The sequence below is a fragment of the Drosophila gunungcola genome, unplaced genomic scaffold (genome assembly GCF_025200985.1).
Source record: "Drosophila gunungcola strain Sukarami unplaced genomic scaffold, Dgunungcola_SK_2 000001F, whole genome shotgun sequence".
In the NCBI taxonomy this organism is placed as follows: domain Eukaryota; kingdom Metazoa; phylum Arthropoda; class Insecta; order Diptera; family Drosophilidae; genus Drosophila; species Drosophila gunungcola.
This window is the reverse complement of record NW_026453197.1, coordinates 14,995,761-15,017,991: the sequence shown is the minus strand read 5'-3', so window position 1 is coordinate 15,017,991 and position 22,231 is coordinate 14,995,761. Positions and strand designations below refer to the sequence as shown.

General features: G+C 38.3%; 1 protein-coding gene across 4 annotated transcripts in view; it reads left to right on the top strand.

The window, feature by feature from the left end:
* The window catches only part of LOC128261928 (insulin-like growth factor-binding protein complex acid labile subunit), a 52,033-nt gene extending 40,609 nt beyond the window's left edge, over window positions 1-11,424 (top strand). For all 4 annotated transcript variants that reach the window (XM_052995877.1, XM_052995876.1, XM_052995874.1 and 1 more), the window contains 12 exons: window positions 682-814; window positions 2,823-3,023; window positions 4,404-4,531; window positions 5,478-5,621; window positions 5,692-5,796; window positions 5,858-5,984; window positions 6,089-6,285; window positions 6,559-6,714; window positions 7,774-7,920; window positions 8,084-8,246; window positions 8,505-8,636; window positions 9,951-11,424. In XM_052995877.1, coding sequence (XP_052851837.1) covers window positions 682-814; window positions 2,823-3,023; window positions 4,404-4,531; window positions 5,478-5,621; window positions 5,692-5,796; window positions 5,858-5,984; window positions 6,089-6,285; window positions 6,559-6,714; window positions 7,774-7,920; window positions 8,084-8,246; window positions 8,505-8,636; window positions 9,951-10,528 — 2,211 coding nt within the window. In that variant the 3' untranslated portion in view covers window positions 10,529-11,424. The remainder of the gene's footprint in view (window positions 1-681; window positions 815-2,822; window positions 3,024-4,403; window positions 4,532-5,477; window positions 5,622-5,691; window positions 5,797-5,857; window positions 5,985-6,088; window positions 6,286-6,558; window positions 6,715-7,773; window positions 7,921-8,083; window positions 8,247-8,504; window positions 8,637-9,950) is intronic.
* Window positions 11,425-22,231: the final 10,807 nt, after the last annotated feature.

Genomic DNA, 22,231 nt, shown 5'->3' with positions numbered 1-22,231 from the left:
ATAGATTAGCAGCTGCGGTAATTGAAAGCAGAAAGCAAAGAGGTGAAATGTTTAATTAGTTTATGAAGTCGTTCAATCATCTACCAAAGTAATTAAAGTGAGAGTCGTTAGAGGAAGTTTTCAGACTCACTTCATGGTAATGCCCAAGATTACAAAAGGAAAAAGCAAGATAAGAATTATTAGTTCAAACACAATGACCTATTTAATAACTTGCTCATTATGGCTTATAAATTTAAATGGCACCAAATTATTAAGATATATTGAATTACAAAAAACAACTTTTTAAAATCAATATACGAATTAAATGAGTTTAGGAAATGTACTAGTCATAGTAAAGATATTAAACCGTATTAACATATTTGTTTTATCCATTCTTAACTCTGAAAAAAAAAATAAAAATGGTGTAGATTAACTATTTATTCTGTTTGTACTTATACTTTATCTAGTTATCGACAGCAAGCCCATCACGTTTTTTATATTCCCACCACAATACGTTTTTTCTTATACCTAAACCTTTTAGCCTAGATTCAAATTCGTATTCATTGCAAAAGTGTAACCAGAAAAAGTGCCTCAAAGGACAGCCACCACTAATTGCATTCACCAGCCACTAACTGAGATGCTGAACTAACTCTGGTCCTTTTCTTCCTTCTTTCTTTCCATTCTGCGGCTCGTCCTTGACAGATGCTGTTCAAGTGGCTCCTGTTCAGCCTGTGCATAATGCCAGCGATGTTCAGCAACACGAGGAGGAAATGCCCCATTGAATGCCAATGCAGCATGGACGACTTGGATCGTTATCAGGCCATCTGCACAAAAGGTAAGTGGCGCAATAAATGCAAAAGGCGGAACCGATACGGGGTGTGGGAAAAGCTGGAAAAACCCATCAATTGCGCGGAAATTATGCAAAGGATAGTGGGTTGTACCGTAGCCGATAAAGGGTCTCCGCTGGATACTATCATAATTACACATCCATTCCGGTGATGCGATGCTTCGATTGGCGTAAATTCCCTGCTCACACGCAATCCCCGGATGAGGGTGAGATCCCCGGACATTACTTTTAAAGCTCGCCATATATTTCCCTTAAATGTCTGACAATTTCAATTTGTTCCCCTCATAGCTCATCTGCTATTCCTTTCGCCCCCCAAAAAATCTATAATTTCAATTTAACGCTTGTTTGCCCAGCATTCACATATAGAAAGTCCCCCGGATTGCTTTGAATGTGATGCTTTTGCCGTTTTAATTTCATTTCGAAAACTGTTGGGCTTTTAATAATTGCAATGGCTTAGATGCGGAACTAGATCTGGGATTTAAGATTGAAGAAGTTAATTGTGTTGAAGTAAACAGATTGAAAAATGCCTCAAAAAGAATCAAACTTTAGTAACTATTATTGCTACTTTCAAAGAACATTTCATTCCTTAAAACGTGACATCAATGCTAAGAATTAAATTAATCCTCTTTGTTGTAAAAACATGTTTTCTCAAGACCCAAAAATATATAATTGATTGTTATCTTGTGGTAACTGAAATGATAATTTAAGCTTGAAATAAAAATAAATACAATTTGAAGCAAAATAATTATAAGTAATATACATGTTTTGGTCTAATAGGTTATTTTGCTTTTATTTTTTTAAGGTGTGCCATTTGTAGATAATTTTAAATGACCAAATTAAAGCCATTGGTTTAAGGGAAATGTTAAATGTTCAAGTTTTTATTTAGCATTTTTCTGGCCAAAAAATAAAAATCCTTAAAATCCCCTTATTTGTCTGCTACAAAACCCGCGGTAATAATTTCAACTAATTTTCTCTAAGCTGCAATTTGTTAGAGTTTCTGCAGCTAAGCTAATGAGCAACCCTTATCTTTTACGCCAACAGCGACCTCGCCAGAAAAAAAAGAATGTCGAATAAATAAAAACAGAATGCGAGCAACAAAATAAAACTGGGTGCGCGCGTTAAAATATGTTACAATCAGTGTTAATGCTCAGCATTTTTATGAAAATTCCCGCAGCGTGCTGAGCAAACATAAAACCGCTGCACAGCAACAACCTCGTCGAATACAATGAGGGCATTATAATGCAACTTCGCCCCTTAGACATTCACATGCCCATAGAGCACAGCCCCATGCAAAATGCATAAAGCCCAGATCCGAAGACCCAGCGAAACACAATGGAAGTGAGCTGAGCGAAGAGTAAAAATTGTGTTGCATACAAATGCGATGTTAATGGTGACTGGGATCCGTTTAGTTGGTTGTACTCGCAGTTGCCTGGCAAATTCTAAATAGATGCCACGCCGATGCCCGCCATTGTTGGCATACCAAAAAGTACAAAAAAGGAGGTAGACCCCAGCTGAGTCTGAAATTAATGATCTTGTTGGCAGAGAAGAAGGGACTTGTATATTGAAAAAATTAAAAATAATAAAAAAATATATATATTGTGTCGAAAAACAATGAACATATTAGAATTATATATTATATTATCATGCATAGAAAATATTTTATTGAATAAACTATATTTTCGTTTAATTAACAATTAAATAATAAAATTGTCATATTAAAAAACTATTTAAGTACGATTTCGAACAGGACGAGTACTCCAAATAATATTATTGAAAACTGAGGCAAACAATTTTAGGAATAAAATTAATTAATATATGAATGTATTTTTTTTTTAATAAATAAGATAGCATGAACGATACATTTTCAAAGAATTTTTCTCACTGCATTGTTTGCTTTACAATCGTTTGCTGCATAAAATTAGATCAAGTATCCTTGACATGGCCAATCGACCTCAACTATTTTTAACTATTGTGGTTTTCATTGCTTGTTTTACAGGAGGTCTGAACGCGCTGCTCTCGCCCAATGAGTTGGACATCGATGTTAAGGTTATTATCATTCGTGGACCCCGGAATTTCATTACAATCGGTCCGGCTCTGAGGCAGTTCATGAAGCTGGAGATCCTGCGCATCACGGACTCCAATCTGCCGGCAATCGGCGTCGAGTCGTTTTGGGGCCTCAAGTATCTGCGGATATTAGGTGAGTAATCAATGTCTTTACGAGGAGGAACTCTTAAATTCACCCTGATAGACATAAATCTGGAAAGGGACACCGATTTCAATTTAAGCAGCTGCGCGTACGTAAAACCCAACTGGCTGATATGCAAATAATACGGGCACAATCGGAAAGACAGGCGTGGGCGAGGCGATGCGATGCGATGCGGTTGTCCTGCAGCCTCGTAAAATGCGAAACGCAAACGAAAACGCAAATAAAGGAGCGGACGGGTCGCAAAACGTTAAATGAGCATAGCAGTGGCGGGCCGAGAAAAGACACCACAGGATAACGCAGGTTTCACAATTCGTGGCAGGATCTCTTTCATTTTTGTATGCAGTTTGTTACGGAATCTGTCTCGCAGTTGTTCAACATTTTTAAAATGGCTTAGTAGGATTATAATTTTTTAGCGTTTTCGCATTTTTCTAAACCAAATAAATGTTAATTAAAAATATTTATATACTTTTTTCAAAATCAATCAAGTTACTATTAATCTCAAGGGAGACACATGTCTTTGCATTACTTTTTATTAAAAAGTAAAAACTACTGAAGTATGTTAATTTAGTTATGCGTAAGTCTAAGAAAACGGCATAAAAGAGCATTGAAAGTTCGCGTTCGTATTGCCAAACGGTGGTTGTCTTGTCAATAAAATTGAAATTGATACGCCAAACAGCAAAAAGCGGCCGAAAAAGTGAAATGAGATTGGGCTGGTGGCGGCAGAAAGCAAGTGTAAAGCCAACGAAAGCAATGCCCCGATATCGTTGGGGCTTTAAACTTGTTTATTTGTGCTTTATGTGCGCTGTTTCGCCCCCCGCTGGCGGTTTACGGCCACGGTTCTGCCCTCCAATTATTTACATGCTCGGATCTTATTTTTTCGGCTCTGCGCCACCCCCCAAAACCATTTGTGTTTCATTCGCTTGTCAGGAGTTACACATGCTACAAAAACAGAGCTACGCTGCAGTTGAGCATTTTTTCCGGGCTGGCAGCAAAGAGCAGCGAAACAATTGGTATTTCCTTTGGCTTTGCTTTTCTTTTTCCATTTCCATTTCCACTTTCATTTCCTATTTCTATTTAAATTAATTTTGCTGAATGTTTAAGGGGGCGTGGTTGCTTTCGGTACGTTGCTAGACAATGGGGCGTATGTGTAATGTGTTTTGTGTTTGTCTTAGCTGTGGCAATAAAAAAACGGAGGAAATCGCGGTTTTAAAGTCTATAAGTCCGGACTGCAAAGTCAAAAATTTGCGCAATACTGTGTATTTATTACTTATTTACACTTTTGCGCATTATTCATACATATCGCCCTGACAAGCAGTCATTTACATAAAACCGAGAATAAACCCACAATTGCCGCCATAATTTCTGTTGCAGATCTGTCCAAGAACAATATAACCAACATCACGGAGAACAACTTTCGGGGCCAGGATAATCTGCTGGAATTGGATTTATCGAAAAACAAAATTTTACGAATGGCAAGCTCGACTTTTCGCCATTTGACGGTGAGTACATAACGAACTGTTGATTGATTGCCTTTTGTTTGCATCCATCAGATTCGCAATGTGTTTGACATACAATCTCCTGATGTAATTTATAGAGTTGTTCAACTTCATTACCCAGGAAAACAGATAGTGGTTGCTGAGTAAAGAATGTTGAAAAATATTTTTATATTTTGCGGTAAACAAAACGATATTCAGATTTTATATTGAAATTAATCAAATTAAAGATGGATACTTTATATAGTCAGAATTAAATATTTTAATGTCGAAATATCTCAACTCATTATTTTAAATTAATTGAAATTTATATCGGAAGCATTAATTTAATTTAATTTAACTTTTGAACGAAAAGCTTAATATCAAAATCTTGCAATTCTTATTAAAATCTATTATACATCGTTATTTGTACAAAAGCCTATAAATTGCACATGTTTGTAAGCCGCATCAGCTACAAGTTTAATCTCAAAGATGATTGCAATTTTTGCAGGACTACATTTGGCCCGTTTGTAATAAATTGTGCGGCGTTTTTAATAGCCTTGTTGCTGCTGCAAATTTGTTGCATACATTTCGGGGCGAAAAGGAAAAGTTCTACGTGCTTGAATTTAAGTTCTCCTGGTCCACTTTCCTTTCCACTTTTGCCGGGGCAACTGGCGGAAGCGCAAGTGCACAGAAGTTAGTTTCGTTGTCTTCAATGTGCTTTCGATTTTGTTTTGCGCAGCGCACTGCGCTCTGGTGACTTCCTCTCCCTCTTCTGCCCCACTTTTCCCGGGCCCCAGGAAAACCCGGTGCTGCGTTTGCAACTTTTTTGGCAGTTTCCGGTCCCTGGCAATATTTGCCTGATTTATGCAATATTAGCCGTAGCTGTAGTGCCTGATCGTAAAACATTATTAATTCAGTGCGTGCCGTAATAAACTTGTTAAATTGCTTCTCCTTTGCCGCCCCCAAAAAGGATCTGCGACGTCTTAATTTGGCCGACAACTCGATTGTGGAGCTCGTGCAGCGCAACTTCTTCATGCTAAGCAGACTCAAGTATCTGGACCTGAGCGGAAATCCGCTTCAGGATTTACAGCCGGATGTGTTTCGCGATGTCCCGGTGAGTTGCCTTCAACTACATAGTTATCCTTTGTTTTGACAGCGAAACTCACGGGTTTGTTTTGCCGCAGGAACTCAAAGTGCTCAAGTGCCGCAATTGTCAGCTGAAAAAAATCAATCCGCAGATGTACAATTTATTGCCGCTTTTAAGTGAATTGGATTTGGGACGCAACGAGGTTTGTCTCCGCGAGTTTTCCTCCCCTCGAAGAGTTTTTCCAATTATTTTCTGTCGCCCAGTTCAAGTTCCTCGACAAGGATGAATTCCGGGATGTGAAGCGACTCACCAAAGTTCTGCTGGACGGCAATCAATTGTCCGTGGTGGTGGACCAACTCTTTCGCATGCAGAAGAGTCTTAATCATTTGGGTGAGCCATTGAAATAATAGCCACTCCGCGACGGTCTTTTAAAAACTCTGAATTGCTTTCAATTTCTTTCCTTTTTACGCGGGTTTTTCCTTGAACCTCTTTAGATTTATCGTACAATCGGTTGGCCAAAGTGCCGAACGACTCCTTCCTGCAGCTGACCAACTTGACCTTCTTGGACTTGTCCTACAACAAATTAGTTCGTCTGGAGCCGCAGTCCATTCGAAGTTTGAGCAACCTACTGACCCTCAACATAAGTGGCAATGTGCTGATGGATCTCAGGGAAATGCGCGATACCTTCGAGGTGAGTCTGGTTTTATTTATGCATCTTATAGGTTAAGCCAAAAATTAAATCTAATTTCAAATCTTATTTAAACTGTGGAAACGTAGGCAATTTAAGATTTAAAATTTTTTTAGCACACCATGAGAAAGATAAAAATTTTATCGACAAAGAATAAGTAAAAGGCTGGAATTTTTGTTTATAAAACATTTTCTTTTCAACAACCACAATATTTAATGATGCCATTTTGTCAATGGATTTCATATTTCCTTTGCATTTTCCAAACCACTTTTGCAGCTCATTCCTCAGCTCACCCACCTGGCAATTGCGGATATGGGCACAATGCCCATTGGCCTGCTGCACCCTTTCAAGCAGCTGAGATATCTCAATATCTCCGGGAATTCCTTGAACAACACGGCCCTGGAGGTCATCGATCCGTGTCGAGAACTGGAGGTAAGTCTCTCACAGAAGTCGCATCGGCTGGGCAATAACTCAGCCTGGCTTGCCACACACACTTATTCCGGAGATCTATTGTTCTGCAGCCAGGACTGTTGATTCTTTCTGGCCAATTTGTAGAATATTTCACTGTAAAACATTGCGATAGTAGGAGGGCACCAAGGTAACCATTACTCGAGAGTAGGGTGGTGGCTGTTTGCTGTTTTCGTTAGCGTTTGCCGTTTCTGTTTCTGTTTATACATTTCTGACAACAGTCCAATGCCGTGGCTTTAAGGATGGGGATTCAGGGTATGTCTGTCTGTGTGTCACCCTGGTTTCTGTACGTGCCCACCGTCAGTCAGCCCCTCCTACAAATCCCCCATATATCCTTGCACTCTTCTTGCGGATTGTTTTCGGTGACGTGCTGGGGATCCTTTTTTGCCACAGTCCTGCCATCGAATTTTCTGTTATTGCTGCCACTGACATTGGCAAATTTATTGGGCACCAACAACAGCAGCCAGAGCAGCAAGAACAATCATTTTATAGCCATTAAGCCTTTTATTTTAATTGAATTTAATTGTTTATACACTTCACTCAAGCCCTGTTATTGTGGCCGGCCAAAAATTACCAAATTGTTTTTCCTGATTGCCGGAACTTTCTTATGTCTTCTGCACTCTAAACAACTCTGGGGTTTTCTTAAATTTATTAATTGGCAGTTTGTGGGATTCATACAAAATGGAAACTTTAAAATATTTTATTATTATTGTTATTATTTCAAAACTTTAAAGGTAATGATTTTGTGTTATTCTTTATATGTAAGCCAAATTTTTTATAAAAAGTTATTTAATGACTTTTTTTCACTTTAGTTAATAATATTTGATAACCCCTAATTTGTACATTTATATTTTTAAGTGCAGGCTATGTACTCCTAAGCTAATTGTCATTTAACCAGCAGACATTTCCAATAAAAATTAAACTGCTGTTTACCATCCCCTCGCTCTGTCCAACCCCCTTGTAATGCACTTTTAATTGAACTTTTCTGGCCATTTTGTTGGCCCCGTTTCGGTTTGCCAACAGTTTTTGGATTTATCTCGAAATCAATTACACGGCATCAGCGAGGATACGGCCCTCAGGATCCAAGGCATTCGCAACGTGCGACTCGACAACAATCCTTTGATATGCGACGAATGTCACATGGGGAAATTAATAAACGTCGTGCGCCAAGTAAGTGGAATTTCAGTTGGAAATAAAATAAGCGTCAGTGGCAATGAAAATTCAATTTCAATTAGTTTTCAAAGCCTTCGCTGATTGATGATGCCTTACAACACTGCCACCATTAGTTGATTCACTTTCGTTTCACCCCCTCTCTCTATTTTTCCTCATGCAGCTGCAGTGGAAATGGGATACGTATCCCATTTGCTTTTTGCCCAAAAGCCTGCGAGGTGCAGAAATAAATAATTTGGACATCAACGGGCTGCACACGTGTCTGACCTTCATCACCGACGAGGAGCAGAACGCCGCCAGCACTTCATATAACTTTCTTGAGCACGGTAAGAAATCGGTAACATTAAATTAAACCGCAAATATTTAAGGGAAACACTTTAAAAATATCTAGCAATTTAAAAAAATATATTATTTTTGTTTACCAAAAATTTCAAACAGTAAATAACGCCTTAAATATATGCAAAGCTTATAAAGACTTTTTTGCGCTATTTACTGATCCTGCAATACAGCCAAAAATAAAAACAGAAAATGCAAATGCAAATGCAATTACCTTAACATTTTAATCTCTGTTAATCAACCGACAGGCGGTCTCAATACTCTGGCCATTCTGGGTGGCATCATCTTTGTGCTAATTACCGTCATTATACTGTCCTTGGTGGCCTGCTTCTCGAAAAATCGAGCTCGTTACTACACCAGGGAGGACCATCTGAATGGCAGTAAGTACAGATTAGCACCTGAATTTAAATTTAATTGCAGTTCGTGAAAGGTGAGTGTCTTAAGTCCGGCAACACCGGAAATTTGCCAAGTGCAGGCGGCGATGGAAAAACAGACCAACGACATCCGAAAATTTATGTGCCGGATACTGGCACGCGCATGATTCACCAAATTAAAAAAAAAAGGAAAAAGTCGCCGTACTTAATTAATTACAGGCACGTGCTTCATTATGCCGGGCCCTTAGCTTTCCCGCTCCCCACTTAATTGGGGGAATAAATAAATTTCACACTGACCAAGTTTCGCTGGCGTTAATGTTTGTGCTCACCTGAAATTGGCCCTGGGGCATCCCCCATTCGACATAAAGCATTCAGCAGAACGCACTCGGGGGAAACTCTACACACTGAGTGGAACAAAAAGGGCAGAGGGCCGGCCAAAGGAAAACAAAAGCAAACTTCTGAATTTACGCAATTGTAGCATTTCTGCACAAACAATAAAATGGCCTTAGAGGCTGTCGCCCGGCCACAACTGAAACTTTTTGGCCCACACAAAAATTCGATTCCCACGATAAAAGGAGGGGGCAAATGAAAAAAAAGAAAAATTTCAGCTGACAGAAGGCAAAAACTTCCACCACAGCTACCCACACTCCTAAAAGGAGTTCTCAGAGCTGAGAAAAATTTGGAAAACTGTGATGCTGCCGCAGCCTTTCACTGTCCTATTTTGCACTCAAGCACTTTAAAAAATATTCGACAAAAATTAACAGACTTTTTATAATTATTTCTTAAACTAATCAAAAATATAGTTTTAAATTAAGTCCGAATTAATGACTTTGTCCAAATTCTTCAATAATGTTTTTATGGAATTACTTCTCTATTTTAATAATTAAAATTTAATTCAACTTCTCAAGTAAAAGGAGCTTCAAGTTAAGTTCAAATTATTAGTAGTATACCGACCAAAAATATTAAATAAACTTACAAAATAAAGAAGTTTAAAAAATTTTCAATTAAATAAATAAACATTATTTGTTTATAAGTATTGTATTAATTCTAAAACTTTTTTTTATATAACAATTTTTATTTTAATGAATTAAAACAAATTTTTTTAGCTTAAATATAATATTTAAACAAATTTAGTTATCATATTTTTTTTATGTTCAAATATTTTCATTTCTTTTTTATAGCTTCAAATTGTTCTTTTCAAATGCTGTAAGTTTTTAAATGTTGTATTATTAAGTACAGTGACATTGTAGCAAACAGGAGTTTTACAGCTTGTTCTAATTTGCTTTTTCATTTCTATCTTTTTTTTTGCTGACCCCCCAGGCGAGAGCAAGTGCCTGGAAAAGAATCTGGAGGCGACCACGATTACAACGCTGGGCAATGGCAGTTCGCCCACCACGACGACCACACTGACTCTGGCCACCTCTCCGGTGGGTCCGAATGGGACGAAATCGAAAGGACAGGGTGGCCTCAGCCACAGTCCTGCCAACGGCAGCACGCCGGTCCACGGATTCTCCGAGGACAAGGGCAAGGAAATCAACTTTACCTTTCCCGCGGCCGATCGCGTCTGCACAATTGACGAGCTGATGCTGCCGACACCTCCGCCGCCTGCCCAGCAGCATCCCAATATGGGCAGCCTGATGTACAGTGTGTCGCACTCGCCGGGCTCGGCTACAACCCTGGCTGCCGTGGCCGCTGCGGCCACTGTCCTGCCCCCCGGAGCACCCTCTCAGCCCGCCGAGGCTGTGGTTGTGGTGCTGCCCCCACCACCGCCACCACCCACATCGCAATCGCAATTGCACCACAACGAGATGGACGGCAGCTTGGCCAGCCTGCGGGAGGTGCAGCAGCAGCTGGTGCATCTGAGCAGCACGCTGGAGCCGCTGGTCAGCGTCAACTGACCCAGGGGACCAGCTGGAGCCAGTGCATCCACGTTGGCCGGCAAGTTTGCTCAGCAAACAGTTGGCACGACACCGACGTAAGTCGCAGGAGAGTTGGCAACTCTGCAGTTTGCACTGCTACCGAAACCGGACGACGGGGCGTATAATTAATGGCCATGCGGCGAGGTCACATTGAAATGCAGTAATTAGGATTTGAGTTCGCAATTAAGTTCATTAATCACTCCAGGCGCTCATCATCATCATCATCATCATTTGGCTTATACCCAGCGGTATGCGGCCCAAATTATTCCATACTGCCATTATCACAATTAACAAACTTTACCAGTGTTTCACTAAGATACTTGTAACTTCATTTTAATGTTTTTTTTATGCGCATCTGTATATAAAATTGGTCTAAATTAAGGCAAACACCCCCAATTCATTTTGACACATTTCAAATGTGATAAAACTGAGCATATTCTGTACATAGGTATTAGGGCAAGCGAACCATAAAAACTGAATGTGTAATCTGTAAGCGAAAAAAAACGATGATAAATGGTAAGCAACTTGTATATTTGGCCAACGCGATTAAAAATTGAGCAGCCGCTGTTTGAGAATTTAAACGTAAACATTTAAATAGCACGTAGTTAGTGGCATAGATTTCCCAGACACATAAAACACTATATAAACCTAGCTATTAAGGCATGTCAAAGATATATCGTTGAAAACCCAAATTAAACTCAGATAAGAAAAAGCTGGTAATCAACTGAAGCCCAATCGATTTTCGGTTCCCCTCCCCCCTTGAATCAATAACAGAACTTGGCATTTTCACGTAATCTTAAGTCGAAAAATTGTATTTATTTTACACAGCAATAACCGTAATCCATAATAAAGTGTGACTGTTTATGAAACCAAAAGCGATACGCGTTATTCCTAAAACCGAGTGGAATCCGCAGAAAAATGGTAAGGTCTTCCTGCCAGCAATTTATTTAATAAAAATTCACATTTACTGCACTGCACACTTGCATCATTTGCGGTTTTCCGTTCTTGGCCCTGCGCCACCCCATCTATCTTTTCCCATTGTGTGGCATCTGAAATTATGTTGGTAACATGTCGCCGAGCATGTGCTGCGTTTTCCGACCCTTCCTTTCCCACCGCTCTATTTTCCAGCCCTCCGTTTCCATTTCCCGCCAACCGAGCAGAGTTTCCTAAGCGACCGCAAGGACGACACCAGGCTAAAACCAAACTCAACGCAAATGAAAATTGCTTCCGTTTCCGCGGCAAGTTGGATACGGCACTCGGATTGCTATTGTTGCTGATTGCATTGTGAACAAGCTGCCGCTGCATCAGTTCGCTTTGATTTAGCCCGCTGAGGTTAGATCTTTTAAAAGTAATGGGATTGACAGTAATGCCGATTAACGAAGTCTGTTATTTGATTTAAGAATAAACTAAAGCCGTTGTCAGCCGCGCCTAAAAAACTTTATTTGATTTTTGTGATTTTTTGCAATTTTTATGATGTAACCCCTTTTTTTCCGAAAAAATCGTCTTGGCAGAAAAGTTACCAAAAACCTGCAGTTCTAAGTCCATTACTTTGCTTTCAGGCATCCGATTTTAAAGCGGTATACCTTTATAGTCTTATGGTTCAAGCCTCTAAAAATCTGCATTAAAAAATTGGTTTGTAATTGCGGATCGATTTTTTTTTTTAAATTTCCAAAAAAATGGCCTTGCCGAAATGTTACCAAAAACCTGCAGTTCAAAATCCATAACTTTTCTTCTAGGCATCCCATTTCGAGGACTTGTAGGTTAAGCCTCTAAAAATCTGCATTAAAAAATTGGTTTGTATTTGCGGATCGATTTTTTTTCCCATTTTTATGATGTTACCCCTTTCTAAATTTCCGTAAAATGGCTTTGCCGAAAAGATACCAAAAACCTGCAGTTATAAGTCCATAACTTTGCTTTCAGGCATCCGATTTCAAAGTGGAATACCTTTAAAGTAGCTTAGGTCTCTAAAATTCTTCCTTTAAGTTTTGTTTTGAAATTTTGAATTGAATTCCTTAATTAATTTCCGAAAAATATCATTCCAGAAAAGAGACTAAACCCTATGGTGTTAAATTTATAACTTTTTTTGAAGGCATCCGATTTCTAAGTGCTATGTCTTTGCAGTCTTGTGGCTAAGTGCTCTAAAACTCTGCGCTTAAAAATTGGTTTGCAATTTCGGGTCGAATTTTAGCCATTTTTATGATGTAACCCCTTTCTAAATCTCCGAAAAAATCGTCTTTGCAGAAAAGTGACTAAAAACCTGTAGTATTAAATCCATAACTTTTCTTGTAAACATCCGATTTCAAATTGGCATATCTTTAAGGTATTGAGGCTTCAGTCTCTAAAACTCTGCGTTTAAAAATTGGTTTGTAATTTCGGGTCGATTTTTAGCCATTTTTATGATGTAACCCCTTTCTAAATCTCCGAAAAAATCGTCTTTGCAGAAAAGTGACTAAAAACCTGTAGTTTTAAATCCATAACTTTTCTTTCAGGCATCAAATTTCAAAGTGGTATACCTTTAAAGTCTTGTAGCTTAGGTCTCTAACATTCTTCATTTAAGTTTTGTTTTGAAATTTAGAATTGTTATTTTTACGATAAAACACCTTAATTAATTTCCAAAAATATCATTCCAGAAAAGAGACTAAAAACCTAGAGTGTTAATTCTATAACTTTTCTTTTAAGCATCCGATTTCTAAGTGCTATGTCTTTTAAGTCTTGTGGCTAAGTGCTCAAAAACTCTGCGTTTAAAAACTGGTTTATAATTTCGGGTCGATTTTTAGCCATTTTTATGATGTAACCCCTTTCTAAATCTCCGAAAATATCGTCTTTGCAGGAAAGTGACTAAAAACCTGTAGTATTAAATCCATAACTTTTCTTTCAATCATCCGATTTTAAAGTTGTATATCTTTAAACACTTGTGGCTTAAGCTTCTTCGAATTTACATTTACATTTTGTTTTCAAATTTTGTGTTTTCAATTTTTTGAAATATCTTCTTAATTATTTCCGAAAAAAGTCATTGTAAAACTGGTACCAAAAACCTGCAGTTTTAATTCCATAACTTTTCTTGTAATCATCCGATCTCAAATTGGCATATCTTTAAAGTATTGGGGCTTCAGTCTCTAAAACTCTGCGTTTAAAAATTGGTTTGTAATTTCGGGTCGATTTTTAGCCATTTTTATGATGTAACCCCTTTCTAAATCTCCGAAAAAATCGTCTTTGCAGAAAAGTGACTAAAAACCTGTAGTTTTAAGTCCATAACTTTTCTTTTACTCATCCGATTTTAAAGTTGTATATCTTTAAACACTTGTGGCTTAAGCTTCTTAGAATTTGCATTTAAATTTTGTTTTCAAATTTTGGGTTTTCAATTTTTTGAAATATTTTCTTAATTATTTCCGAAAAAAGGCATTGTAAAACTGGTACCAAAAACCTGCAGTTTTAATTCCATAACTTTTCTTGCAAACATCCGATTTCAAATTGGCATATCTTTAAAGTATTGGGGCTTCAGTCTCTAAAACTCTGCGTTTAAAAATTGGTTTGTAATTTCGGGTCGATTTTTAGCCATTTTTATGATGTAACCCCTTTCTAAATCTCCGAAAAATCGTCTTTGCAGAAAAGTGACTAAAAACCTGTAGTTTTAAATCCATAACTTTTCTTTCACTCATCCGATTTTAAAGTTGTATATCTTTAAACACTTGTGGCTTAAGCTTCTTAGAATTACATTTAAATTTTGTTTTCAAATTTTGTGTTTTCAATTTTTTGAAATATCTTCTTAATTATTTCCGAAAAAAGTCATTGTAAAACTGGTACCAAAAACCTGCAGTTTTAATTCCATAACTTTTCTTGTAATCATCCGATCTCAAATTGGCATATCTTTAAAGTATTGGGGCTTCAGTCTCTAAAACTCTGCGTTTAAAAATTGGTTTGTAATTTCGGGTCGATTTTAGCCATTTTTATGATGTAACCCCTTTCTAAATCTCCGAAAAAATCGTCTTTGCAGAAAAGTGACTAAAACCCTGTAGTATTAAATCCATAACTTTTCTTTTACTCATCCGATTTCAAAGTTGTGTATCTTTAAACACTTGTAGCTTAAGTTTCTTAGAATTTGCATTTAAATTTTGTTTTCAAATTTTGTGTTTTCAATTTTTTTAAATATCTTCTTAATTATTTCCGAAAAAAGGCATTGTAAAACTGGTACCAAAAACCTGCAGTTTTAATTCCATAACTTTTCTTGTAAACATCCGATCTCAAATTGGCATATCCTTAAAGTATTGGGGCTTCAGTCTCTGCGTTTATAAATTGGTTTGTAATTTCGGGTCGATTTTTAAGCCATTTCAAAATCTCCGAAAAAATCGTCTATGCAGAAAAGTAACCAAAAACCTGCAGTTTTAAATCCATAACTTTTCTTTCAGGCATCCAATTTCAAAGTGGAATACCTTTAAAGTCTTGTAGCTTAGGTCTCTAAAATTCTTCATTTAAGTTTTGTTTTGAAATTTTGAATTGTTATTTTTACGATGAAACTCCTTAATTAATTTCCGATCAATATCATTCCAGAAAAGTGACTGAAAACCTACAGTGTTAATTCTATAACTTTTCTGTCAAGCACCAGATTTAGAAGTGCTATGTCTTAAAAGTCTTCTGGCTTAGTGCTCTAAAAATCTGCGTTTAAAACTTGGTTTGAAATTTTGGGTCGATTTTTTGCAACATTAATGATGTAACCCCTTTCTTTATATTCCGAAAAAATCGTCTCTGCAGCAAAGTGACCAAAGACCTTCAGGCATATGATTTCAAAGTGGTATATTCTTAAAGTCTTGTAGCTTAGGTCTCAAAATCTGCTTTACATTTTTTGAAATAGTGAGTTGTTTTTTTAAAGATATAACTCTTAAAATAATTCCCGAAAAATAGCTTTGCAGAAAAGTGACAAAAAACCTGGAGTTTTAAGTCTCTTGTGATGAAAAATGTTTCTCTCGTAAAATGTTCCCTTACCTATATTTGCGTTTATAACTTGATATAGCTTAAAACTTTTTAAATAGACAAACAGAGCTTATTGGTCTCAGCCAACTCGGTGCATAATGCGGCGCTGTAAAAATGGCAAACCATCTGTTTGCCGATTCATATATCTTAGAGACAATGTCCAGGCTGGGTCCGGCTGCCATTTATTGGCCGGGAAAACATTTGAATTTATGCATGGTGCTTGTAAAGGCCCTCCACCGGCTCCCGAGTGTGCGGCCGGAGCATTGAAAATGCATTTCAAATTGCACAGCAGTCGAGTGGCCTGGCGAATGCAAATTGAGCAGTGCGGTTGCAGCTCTCTAGATTGCACATCAATATTGCTACACTTGACACATCCGGAAGGAGGCGGCAGGCAGGAGGAAAGGGGCGTGGCCTGTCCGTTCTTATTAACATTTGAAGTGAGCGATCCCCTCTCAGATGGGCATGGGCTGTGGGAAAATCCTTAATGGCCACTGAAGATATTCGATCGGAGCGCATGGAATTCGACTACTTTTCCATCTTTTCTTAATTTGGTGCATCCAGGGCCCTTGAAGCCGAGCAGCTGGCATTGCTCATACGCAGCGTGCACTCAGTCCGGTTATAAAAACTTTTACAACCACCCACTTACAAGCAATTGACGATGGAAAATAGGGCGGACACTCGGCTCCCATCTGCTCGGCAAGCCATCAATTGATTTCCTACTTTAATGCACAGAAGACTGGAGACTTGCTCAGCTTTGTTCCCGTTTTCGGAGATATAAATTTTGCTCCTACTCCTTGCTTTTTATTACTTTTTCGTTTGCCGGGGTGCAACAGTTGCGGTTCGATGTGTAAATTTAATCAGTCTGCTTACTCAACTTTGGTGCAGTGCAGCAGGAGCAAGAGCATCAGGACCCCATGCCTCCGTCTCAGGCTGCTCCTTCGCCGGCCCTTTTTTCTTTATTGGTTTACTTAGGTAGAGTGCAGAAAAGTGTCGAAATTAAATTAAATTGAAGCCAGGTTAACTAGCTCTTTGATAGCAGCTTGCTTTTATCTAGCTGATGCAATGATCAGCCTAGCTAAATAACTGTTGCCAATTTTATAACTTTTAACAGAAATTTTTAAGTTCAATTTAATCAGGCCCAAATGTTTGATTTGGCTGTAAAAAAATGAAGCAAAAGTACTTTTTTTCCATTATTGTCTAATTAAAACAAGCTATCAATTAAGCCTTTTTTAAACCGTTTGCCCACTTAATCCTGGAAATCAAAGGTTATCTTAGCTTTTTAAACGGCCTCAATTCGCTTATTTATGCTGTTTGCAAATCATTTAACAGATTAAATAAAGAGTTTCTCAAAAACTAAATGAGAATTCTTATTCCAATTAAATCAGTTAAAATATTTTATTGAATGCTTTTGTTTTCTCTCAAACCATCCACGCCAGCCCATCAATCATTATTTCGTCCAAGTATTAAGCCCTTCGTCTTGCTGTCATGACAAATCGTTTAAACACAATGACAGGCCATGTCTTCAGTTGGAGCAATGTCAAGGCACGCATTTGTCAGTACTAATTGCTTTTCATTTTCATTTGCAAAAGTTGCAAGCAAAAACCATTAGGCCTTAACCTCTGACAGATAGGAAAAAAAGCTGTCCACTGCTCATATCAACGCATTCGAGTACCAACCATATAGAGAGCTCAAATGCACAATTTGAATTGTCCACGGGGGTTTGACATAAAAAAAAGGGAAAACGGAGCCGGGGGTCCGAGATTTCTACAACGCTTCGACACGTGTGACAAGCCTGCTGAGAAATGCCAGGACACGAATTTTATTATAGCAGAGCTGCTGCTGCTATGCAGAGAGAAAATAACATGTGTAAAATTATGAAAGTGAACTATATCTAAATAAAAAAATACCTTAATGTTTTTAAAATAAATTTAAGAAGTCTGGAAAAATGTTTTATCAGTAAAAAACAGATAAGCAAACTAAAACATCACAGCACTTCATAAAATATTTTGTCTTAAAATATTCAAATGGCAAGTGCTTTAGTAAAATTCAAAAATTGGTGTACATTTTTTCTCCCTCTGCATTAGCACTCCAGGACATGAAAAAAATAAATTCAAAATCGAAAAGATTTTTTTTTGCGGTTCGTCCCAGATGCAAAACTATGCGCACCAAAACGAATGGAAAAAGAATTGGCCCCGAAAGCGTTAGGGGGTTAAGGCATTGAGAGGTAAGGGAGGAAGAAGCTACAACTATGGCGCAACCAATTAAAGCGTCTCAAGTGGGCAAAGTTTAAGCCGACTACAATGAAGTTATTCCAAGAACGATTGTCGCTTGATTTCGATTAATGTAGAAGAAAACTTTGTAAGTCACACGAATCGCGTATTATTTTAAAGCCAGATTCAGCGAAATTTACTTCTGGAAAAACACAAAAGCAATGAGAGGACGAGACGTCAAAATTTGGATATCTCAACGTGGTAACAATTACACAGTTTGTTTGCCAAATGGCTGACGATATATTTTCACTGGCCAAGCGGCCACAAACGGTCCCTTGGGTGTTATTAGAAAGTTTCTGAAATTCATAAATTTTTGCGGTGCAGATAAAATAATTTAAATGCCACACGAATAACCGGGACCACTCCTTAAGCTGTCGGCTAATTTGAGGTAAAGTTGAGTGTTTGTGGCAACTTTGCCCATTGGCCATAATCATTGCGGCATAAATCCATACGGTACCTGGTAAGTGAAAGGCATAAATATCTGATATGAGGTAAATATATCAAACAATGCCCTGGCATCCCTCTGCCATTTTTTACGCTCCACAGAGAATTACCCGCTGTGCTGGCTTCTCAGATTTATGATGAGACAAAGTTGCGCGCGTGTGTGACTCCATTAAATCCCTTAATAGGATAATGTGGCTCTTGGAAGTAGGCAAAGAAAAAAGTATATATTGTCAAATTTATTTGACACCCGCTGTCAGACTGAAATGCAAATTTAAGCCGGCTAAGAGTACTTTAAAGCGAAAAGCCAGAACCGAAAACGGACTCTTTTTCGCTGTGTTCTTTTTTTTCGAATCATGTGAAAAATGAAGTTGATATCTGCGCACGCAGAATCACAACAGTGTTGTTGATTATACATAGTAAAATAAGCCAAATCAAACCTTTAAATTTAAACAACTAATATATAGTCTTAATATTTTATTTAACATAAATATTTTTTCATTCTTTAAATTTAAATGTTTAATGTAAGTACTACACTTTCATCTGTTTCAAAAAATATTCAAAATGAGTGCCAAACATATTTTAAAACATACAAAATTAAATTTAAATATCATTTAAGAAATATGAATTAAAATAAGTCTTCATTTGACTTAAAAATAGCCAGTTTGACAACCCACACACTCGCTATCGGAGTACAACGGCGCTGTGGCAACCCTAAACACGTGCTGCCCACAAATATTGAGCACTACATGTAGTCGGGGCTCCAGCTCCATGGTACAACAATACGGATGAGCGAACTTAAGCACGCAGCTTTGTGTATTGAACATGTCATCGGCAAAATGTGTGTCAAAAACCCGACCGCAAATACCGGTCCTGGATGGGCAGGGTCTGTGCAGGGGTTGAGTAGGGGGGGAGGGGCCTGTACAGGTGCCTCCGATGCAACCATTGTTGTGTGCGGCGTTTTCACATTATTTTCAGTTATGCTGCAGCCCTTCTATCCCAGCCCCTCTTCATCCGGATGCCCCTGATCCCTTATTCGAACTTGGGTTCGGACTTGGCCTGCTGCTATACATCAATTTAACAAGCAAGCATGCACCTGGGAAATTAGCCGGCAATAGTGGTATTTTTCGGACAACGCCAGCTCCGGAGCTTATGACACGTACGTACGGAGCGAATTGGCCCGCTGAAAGGAAACTCTCACATTTTCCGGGCATTTTCCTTGACTGAGGTGCTTTTTTGTTAAATATTCTCATATGCATAGTTTGCTATCTGTTGAGTCGATTCAAAGACCTTGGGGTGGTATCAGTTTTGGTGTTCCCAAATTGGGGTGTCTCTTTATGTCAAATTGCATATTACTGAAAAGTGGTGAAGGAAATGCTATATGGATAGTATGTTTAGAAGCTACATGATAATAATAATAAAAATTTTTCGAAATTATCGATCATATAATTTAGTTTACGTTTAGTTTCCGTCTTACAGAATCGTCTTGTGCTTGCGGCTTTGAAAAGACATCAAATAGTTGGTAATGGTGGTTGTGATACTGCACATATTTATGGTTCCTTCATTTAAATCAAACATTTGCTTTCGTTGGAGAAACTTTTCGTCTTTAACCCATCGCCAATGCAGTTGTCAAGGCAATCTTAGTGGCCGTCATGAAGCCCCCAGACAGGTGCGCACCTGCAGTCGACTGGCGTCAACAACAGCTACCTGTCCGCAGCCCTTGGCAACAACAACTTTGCCACACGCACAGACGTCAGAGCGCGGATTTTGTGTAGCAACTGAACTCAACTTCATATGTATATATGGATATACCCGTGCCAGTGCCCGTATACACAATGCTTTGTTCACCCACGATTAGTTGACGTTGGCGCACACACTGTTTCCGCGCCATTTGCTGTCACTTTGCCAGTTTGCACATCGTCAAACGGCGACGACATTGCTGCCAAGTCCGCTCATGCAGCACCCGAGCAGTGTTTTTATCCAGTTTTTCCTCCTTTTTCCTTCTTGGAGGGTGCGACATGTCCTTCCTCCCATTAATGGTAACTGGAAATGGCTGGGCGCCAATGCTGTTTGCCTTTACTTTTCATAAGACAACAATTTCGGTCCCGCTGCAATTTTCCGTGCTATTGGCCCTGATCAGGTTGATGAGTTGCCTTGCTCAGCGCCCGACTTCTGGCCTAAAACTTTGTGGCCGCCCAAGCGCCCAAGCGCACGTTTCAATGGCAGATGTCGGCCATGCATCAAGGTGATTCGGGCCATACTGCCACCTGAAAGTTCCCGGCCCTGTTTCCCGTACTTAGAATGCGACACAGGAAGAAATTGTGATTTTTATAGAGAACTACATTTGATTTCATACTTCAAAAATCTATTTTTAAAAGTTCATAGTACTAGTTTTATATTTTCTTTTCAAATTTACGTAAAAGTATGCTATGCTATATTTATACTTAAATATATATATGTTTTGAACGATAAGGTTTGACAGCTAATTATAAATAAATACGTTAAAAGTAAAAAAAAACATAATCTATTAATTTGAGTGCTTACATAATAAACTATAGTGTTCGACATCATTTTTATTTTTTTTTTGTCCAGTATGGCTGTGGTCAATTGGCCATTGTTGCATTCATTATTTTAACCGATTTAACAAATAACAGGCTTCTGTAAATACAAATTTCTTATAAAAAAACTTTTTCTTACTGTTCAGTCTAATTCTGGTTAGAACGTTGGCTCCAGTTGTCCGTCGATTGGTCCAAACGACAATTGCACCGACTTCTACTTCTATGCCTGTTCTGTTGTTCTGGTATTCTGGGCTCTTGGCCAAACCCCACAACTCCACAGTTCGGACCGTGGCAATCGCGCTGATTGTGCAATGCAATTTGGCCAACGACTTTGTCTCGCCTTGGTCGGGCAATTGAATTGCCCAAATTAGCTCTCGAGTGGGCCGCAGGAGAAGAATAGTTGCAAACTGTTTCCGAAGCAGTTTAAATCGCAATCGCTTTAAGAGGGAGTTGAGAATTATGGTAGTCCGAAGAGGTGCCCATCCATCCATCGGATCTGGGTTAATACCATTCGCATCTTGCACAATTGCACACGAATAATAGAGCCTGCGTTTTGCGGTCGCCGGCAATTGTTTTATTCTAAGTGTTGTTAAAATTAACTAGCTTAAGCCTTCAGAAAATCTGGATGATTAAGTTTGAAACTAAATTTGCTGAATTTTTCTTTACGGACTTAAAACTTATTATTGCATGCAATTTCCTAAACTTAACACAAAAAGTTAAAATTAAAACCTAATTTAATGCTTATTGCTGTGCCAATTAAATGGTAAATTAAATTAAAAATTAAGAACTTTGGAGGAAAATATCTCTTGAGATTCCTCACTTGGTTCGTTGCATCGAATTTAATTGATTTTAAATGTTCTTCCCATTTTCTTAACAGAATCTTAAAAATGACACATTTTACAGCATATTGCCATCTCCCCAGGACGAACCCATGTCCACGCCTCCCGAAAAGTTCACTTGTAACGTATTTAAATGAGAGACAAGCCCATAACCAGCGCCATTTCCCTGCTGGCCCACACGTCGTGAGTGCAAAAGTTTTGCTATTATTAAGGGCCTCATTGTCGGTTTTGTTGGACCCTTGGCGACTGTCCGCCGCCACTTTCCCCCACTTTTCCACACACGAATATAGAATGCGAGCGTAGTTGGAAAAATCCCCACTTTCCCGGCCCCAAGCCACACAATAAAGAACAATATATTTCACACAACTTTGTTCATATTTTTAATGTCAGGAGTATAATAATTACGTTCATTGACTTTGTTAAGTAGCCTACTTTATGCTAATGCGATTTCATTGTATAAAATGGCAATGGCCGAATGGTTAGGGTGGCAGGAGCTTTGCATAGAATATTTTAACATAATTGAATGTGCAAGCTCTTTAAGTGGCAATTGCTGGTGAAGTTTAAGTGCTTATGCCTCATTATTTACACAAAATTACCTTATTCGTT